The sequence below is a fragment of the Orycteropus afer genome, unplaced genomic scaffold (genome assembly GCF_000298275.1).
Source record: "Orycteropus afer afer isolate SDZICR_OR568_19922 unplaced genomic scaffold, OryAfe1.0 scaffold00275, whole genome shotgun sequence".
Lineage (NCBI taxonomy): Eukaryota > Metazoa > Chordata > Mammalia > Tubulidentata > Orycteropodidae > Orycteropus > Orycteropus afer.
This window is the reverse complement of record NW_006921862.1, coordinates 125374-132605: the sequence shown is the minus strand read 5'-3', so window position 1 is coordinate 132605 and position 7232 is coordinate 125374. Positions and strand designations below refer to the sequence as shown.

The window sequence follows — 7232 nt, the reverse complement described above, 5'->3', positions numbered from 1 at the left end:
CTTTCCACAGTGGTTGTATCACTTCACAATCCCACTAGCAGTGTATGAGAGTCTCAATCTCTCCACATCCCCACCAGATTTTGTTATTTTCTGTCTCGTTGAACCTTGCCATCAGTGCTGTGGTGAAATGGTATCTCGTCGTTTTGATTTGCATCTCTCTGATGGCCAATGATCAGGAGCATCTCTTCATGTATTTGCTGTCCACCTGGATATCCTCCTTGGTGAAGTATCTATTCATGTCTTCTGCCCATTTTTCAATTGGATTATTAATCCCTTTGCTATTGAGGCATTGGAGTTTTCTCTAAATTTTAAGAGATAAGTTCCTTGCCAGATATGTAATTATAGGCAAGTATGAATTTGTTGCTGTCATTTTGTTATGTGCTTTTTTGTGATGTTGATTTCTTTGTTCCCTATAATTTTCTGTGCTGAGCTCATTTTATTTATGAATGCTTCATTGTTATTGTTTTAGTGTTTGCTAAATATTTGTGCTGGTCCTCTCTTATTTTGATGTAAAGGTTTATCATTTTTCTTTGAGGTTACCCTGTGATTTATAGTTTTCTTCCCAAGTTTAGAACAGTCCATTCTATCTTGTAGTTGTCTTGACTAACCTACCATTTAGAAGTTCTATAACTACACCATTTTTCCCCTCTTTCTGGTTTGTAGTTGTCCTCATTTGTCAATCGATGTCTCTGGTTCCCTGTTTACTTTGGATACTTCTATAACTGGGTTGGTTTCTGGGTTATGTCATCATGTGTGTTAATGTTTAGTTGTTGTTGGTTCTCTATCCAAAGGAATCCTTTTAGAATCTCTTGTAAGGTTGGTCTGGTTTTAACAAATTCCCTTAATTTCTTCTATCTGAAAATCCCCTAATTTCATCATCATATTTGAGGAACAGTTGTGCTGAGTACCTAATTCTTGGTTGGAAATTTTTCTCTTTCAGTGTTTTATATATACCATCCCATTGTCTTCTTGCCTGAATGGTTTCTGCCAAGAAATCTGAGCTTAGTCTTAATTGGTTGCCCCTTGTAGGTAACTTTTTGTTTTTCCCATGCTGCTTTCAGGATTCTTTCTTTGTCTTTGGTTTTGGTGAGTTTGATGATGCTATATCTTGGTGATTTTCTTTTGGGGACTATCCTGTTTGGGGTTTGTTGGACTTCTTGAATGGATATATTCCCATCTTTCATCATACCAGAAAAATTCTCTTCCAACAAGTATTTGACAATTTTTCCTGTGGTTTTATTTGTCTCTTCCTGTTCTGGTATTCTGATTACACATAGGTTATTCCTTTTGATGGTATCCCACATGAACCCTAGACTTTGTTCCTTTTGTTTGGAACTTTTTTCTGATTGACACCTTTCCAAAGAAGTACTGAGGTATTTGCCTTCAATCTCACTAATTCTGTCTTCCATTTATTCAATTCTACTCCTTTGCCCATTCAGTGTGTTATCTATTTCTGAAAATTTAGTATTAATCTTCTGAATTTCTGTCTGTAAATTTTGTATCATTTCTAATTTTTCATTTATTTTGTCATTTTGTTCTTATATTGTCTTTTGAAATTGTTCTAGGGTTTTCTCTGTGTTTTACTCAATTTTGTCAGTGTTTTCCTTGATCTGTCTCTCAATTCATTGAAGGTACCTAAATATAATTCTTTTGAATTCCTTATCAGGGAATTCCAATGCTGTGTCTTCCTCAGGGATGTGTTTTGGGTCTGTATCATGGTCCGTTGTTTCTCCTGCTTTATCTTGCTTCTTTGTGTGGACTGTGATGCTCTATTGTCTCTGAGGCATTGTGACATTTTTGTGTTTGTATTTAATTGGTGATTGTATGTTGGAGTGACTTGCCCACAATTTTCATTTTCTTTGTCTTGTTCATATGTTATCTGCATAAGCAGGGTACTGTGCTATACTCCTCGATTAGCTAGTTGACAGCACTTAGACACTCACCACCTGTCTCCTTTCCCATTGTAAGCCTCCTGTTTGGCAAATGTAGTCTATTCTTGTTGTTGTTGTTATGTGCCGTTGAGTCAGACCCAACTCATAATGACCCCTCCTTGGGTTTCTGTCCCCGGAATCCAAATGAGAATGTTGTCACTTTAAAACCCAAAATGGCCACCACTTATAAAGATTCAAAAAGAATTTTAAATGACTACACCCTTGGTCACTTTAAATATCCAAAATGGCTGCTGCTTATAAACATTCAAAATGGCTGTGCCCTTGGCCAGTTTAAATATCCAAAATGGCCACCATGTGTAAACAGTCAAAATGGCTGTACCCTCCAGACAGCCAAAAGTCCACAGCTCAGGTTGTCTCCCTCCCTGTTATTTCCTTTCCAGTCATAGGCCACCAGCGCAGTCATCCCTGCAGCCCATGGTGACGAGGGCTGATCTTTAGGTCAATTCTCAAGTCCCAACACCACTTGGAAATATTCAGGCTGTCAGTCATGTCAGAGTAGCTGTCTGTCCACTGCTCCAATAATCTCCATACTCACTGTTTTTGTTCAGTTTTTCCACTGGTTGGTGCCTCATCCACTTCTGTATACTTTCCTTCAAAGCTCAGGACTCCAGGATTATCTTCTGTATCTCTGTCAATTGGTTTCTCTTTTCTTGGTTGAAAAGGGTCTGTGTACCTTATCTGGTTATTCCTCCAACTTACCAGAAGTTGCATTTTTATATATTTTTGCAAATTTGAGATACACCTATTCATCACTTATTGACATTTCATATTTATGACCATTGTAAAAAAAAATCTACTATGTGACTGTTTTTGCATGTTAACAACATATGTCTGGCAGTAACAAATACCAAGGTGTAAGGCGAGAGTGACACTAGCTATGTGTGTCAGTTTGGCTGGACCATGATTCCAGTGGTTTTACAATTATTTGAGGATGTAATCTGGCAGTTGTGTAATGATGTAGTCATCCTCCATTTTCACATAATTGCCTGGTCTTTGGAATATAACCATGTTGATCAGTGAGGAGTGGGTGTATTCATTTGAAGATACAGAACCAGACAACAGTTTTGATGAAGTTTTGGAGTCATATACTCTGGGTTTGAGCCCCAACTATGCCATATATTAGTGCATGATTTGAACATATTCCTTAAGTCTCTAAATCTTTCTACATCTGTAAAGCGAGGATAATATCATTTGCCTCCCTAGTAACTGTAAGGGTTAAATGAAATGTGTAGTGCAGGGGTTGACAAAGTTTTTATGTAAAATACCAAATAGTAAATATTTTGGAATCCCTGGGTACTACGAACAGTTGATGTGATCAGCTACTAACCAAAATGTTGGCACTGTAAATCCATATAGAAGCTCTTCAAAAGAAAAGTCTGCTGATAGGCTACTTCCAAAATACCAGCCATTGAAAATCTTAAGGAGCACAGTTCTACTCTGACACACATGGGGTCACGGTGAATCAAATCAACTTGACAGCATTTGGTTTATTGGTTATAGTTTCTGTTGCAACCATTCAACTTCACCACTGTGGCAGGAAAGTGGTTATAGATAATATGTAAACAAATGAACATGGCTGTGTTTCAATAAAACTTTATTTGCAAAATTAGATAGAGGGCCAGAATTGTCCCACAAGTCATAATTTGCCAACTCATGATTTAGTGAATATATCTCCTAGTGTCTGGTTCATCAGAGATACTAAAAAATAGTACCAAATATTATTAATCATTTTTATTTTTTATTTCTATATGTTCCATTCATGAACCTTCATATCTTCTATACATCGGTTACAATTTGTTTTAACTCATGCTGCATTGAGTAAGCATAGTGAATGTTACTCAAAGCAATTTACAAAAGGAATTTTGGCTTGTTCTTTGGATTAGGTAAAGAGTCAGGTAGAAAAAGTCAGAGAATGTGTTCTCTATTATATAGATGGCATTGTCCATTCACATTGAGTGGAATGTCGGCTCATACCAAAACATGAGATTGCCATCCCTGCCCAACAGTGGCATCTCTGAAATCTTAAAGTTTGGGTGTTTGTTTGTTTTTAGCAGTAAAATTGAATTAGTTGGACGGGATAATCTCTGACTGCTAAACTTGTTGCCAGAGACGTAATACTGTTTTTAAGACAAACTCTAGCTACACTTTAACAAAAACAGAAGAATGAAGTATCCAAATATATTTGGCCAATGTTTACTGAGCATCTTCTATGTGCCAGGAATTATTCTAAGTTCTTGGGCTACAAAAAGGGACAAAATAGTGTGGACAGACATTGAGATGAATTGGGGCCAAAAATACAATTTAAATGTTTGGACTAGAAAGCTTAAGTGCATCATAGAATTGTGTACATAAATCCATACTGATAAATTAGTTCAAATTTAGTGTGTCCTATTCTAAAATTAACACTGCAGTGATGACATGGTTAATACAATCATCTGAGAAAATATTATATTTAACATGAATTTTCCAGGCATTGTGGGGACTTTATGCCAGAGTGGCAGACTCTGAAGTCTGTGGGGCCCAAATGCGTCATTGCTTTAGTTTGCTACTTATATAACTTATCCCACTTCCCTTTTTTTGTGGGTACAAATCATTTTGGTTCCATGCACACTGGATCTTTTACTTACTTACTTGCTTTTTCCTTCCTTCCTTCTTTTCTTCCTTCCTTCCTTTTTCCCTTCCTTTCTCACTCCCTCCCTTCCTCCTTCTCCTCATTCCTCCCTCTCTCCCTCCCTCTCCCATTACTCCCTCCCTCCCTTTCTCTTTTCTTTCTTTTCTCTGCAAATTACTGGTGAAATGCATATTAAACTTGCTTTTGTTACAACTAACAGGGAAATTGGCTTAAGATAGAATTAAATTTCTCACTTCTAAGCACTAAAGGTAGCTGTCAATAAAAGTCATTAAGGGAATTTTTAAAAAAAGCCTAGAAAACCATGTTTTATTTAAATTGACTTCACATGAGGGCTTTTTTATTGTAATTTTTTGCTCTTTCTTTTTTTCTGCCACAGTTCTCCCTATCATTTGCTGCTTAACATTTTCCATTTCTTTCTCATATTTCACTTGTATAAAGTACCACAATATTTAGAATAATACTGGTGCTGCCAATATTCTATTTCTATCTTTTGAAGCAATAGACTGTGTAACTTTAAAATATGTCAAACCAAAATTGTGTTTGTTTTTAAGGATTAAGATGCTGATTCTGCCTCCAGTTCCAGTTCCAAAGATTAAAGGAATTGATCCAGATCTTCTCAAGGTAAGGAGTAAATCTAAGTTGTGTATAGCACAACTTCAATGATACTTGAAGAACACTCTCTATGTTGAGAATTTTTTCAAACTATAGGGATCACATTTTATTTCTTTTATACTCTTTCTCATGCAGGAGAACTTTTTAAATATTACCTCTTAGAAAATTATCAAAATCATCTACACTGTTTTTTGTTATTATGTGTTTTATTGTGATTTTTCTTACTGTGTATAATTAGTCTCTAAATGTTACCTGCTCAATCATGTGATCATGATGGATTTCTTTTTATAGATTTTCCCTTTCTTTCTTCTTCCTAGGAGGGAAAACTAGAAGAAGTGAACACAATCTTAGCCATCCATGACAACTATAAACCTGAATTCTACAATGATGACTCTTGGGTTGAATTTATTGAGCTAGATATTGATGACCCTGATGAAAAGACTGAAGGATCAGACACAGACAGACTTCTAAGCAATGACCCTCAAAAATCACTTAATATCCTTGGGGCTAAAGATGATGATTCTGGACGTACCAGCTGTTATGAGCCTGACATCTTGGAGACGGATTTCAATGCCAGTGACATGTGTGATGGTACCCCAGAGGTGGCTCAGCCACAAAGGTTAAAAGGGGAAGCAGATCTCTTGTGCCTTGACCAGAAGACTCAAGATAGTTCACTGTCTATTGATGCTGACCCTGCTACTCAGCAGTCCAGTGTCACCCTAGCAGAGGAGAGCAAACCAAGACCACTTCTTATTAGTGGAACTGACTCAACTCATCAAGCTGCCCATCCTCAGCTAAGTAATCCGAGTTCACTGGCAAACATCGACTTTTACGCCCAGGTAAGCGACATTACACCAGCAGGGAGTGTGGTCCTTTCTCCCGGTCAAAAACTTAAGGCAGGGATCTCCCAGTGTGATACACATCCAGAAGTGGTCTCACCCTGCCAAGCCAACTTCATCATGGACAACGCCTACTTCTGTGAGGCAGATGCCAAAAAGTGCATTGCCGTGGCCCCTCACTTCCAGGTTGAATCACATGTGGAGCCCAGCTTTAATCAAGAGGACAGTTACATCACCACAGAAAGCCTTACCACTACTGCTGTGAGGGCTGGGGCAGCAGAACGAGTGCCCAGCTCTGAGCTGCCTGTTCCAGACTATACCTCCATCCATATAGTACAATCTCCACAGGGCCTCGTCCTCAATGCAACCGCCTTGCCCTTGCCTGAGAAAGAGTTTCTTACATCGTGTGGCTATGTGAGCACAGACCAACTGAACAAAATCATGCCATAGCCTTTCTTTGATTTCCCATGAGCGTCATATTTAATGGCAAAGAGTTGGCTAGGGTATGAATGCTTAAACCAAAACAATGTTTAAACCTTTTATGGGGGGTAGGGAGATGTGGATTCTAAATGCCTTTTCCTGAAATGTTGAAACATGATGTATTAAAAAAAAAAAAAAGCTTAATCAGATAGCTATTCCTGTTGTTTACTGTAAATATTTTAAAGAATTATCTCAAAGACTATTTAGTAGCAGTGATTGTCTTGTTATTGTGCATATTAATTTTAAGCATTGAATGCCTATGTTTTTAATGTATAGTTAAGTAGGTAAGTAGATCATGCTTTTTGAAAAAGCAAAAAATCAGGTGGCTTTTGCAGTTCAGGAAAATGGAATGCAATTTATATAGCACAGGCTAAATTTTTTTTTAATAATTGGGAACTAAAACTATAGATAAGAAGGCAGAAATAGTTTGGATACATAAAACATTTATTTTGACATAAAAATTGATAAAGATATTTTTAATAATTTAGACTTCAAGCATGGCTTTTTTATATTAACTAACACTGTACTGTAGTTTATGATGACCCATCTGAAGAATGTAATAACTACAGTCTAAAGCTGGTTTAATGCTTTGGGTAATGCATGTAAAGAAAAGCAAACAAGTTAGTTTTTTTACAAGGCCCTTTTTATACCTCCCAAAACTCCTTAAGCAATTCCACAATGATTGTAGTAACCTGCAGTATTGGAACATACTGATCT

General features: G+C 37.1%; 1 protein-coding gene across 1 annotated transcript in view; it reads left to right on the top strand.

Moving 5' to 3' along the window:
• Positions 1–6485, top strand: part of GHR (growth hormone receptor) — a 223299-nt gene extending 216814 nt beyond the window's left edge. The window contains exons 9-10 of the mRNA XM_007950522.2: positions 5136–5205; positions 5514–6485. Of these exons, the coding sequence (XP_007948713.2) occupies positions 5136–5205; positions 5514–6485 (1042 nt within the window). The remainder of the gene's footprint in view (positions 1–5135; positions 5206–5513) is intronic.
• The last annotated feature ends 747 nt before the right edge of the window (positions 6486–7232 follow it).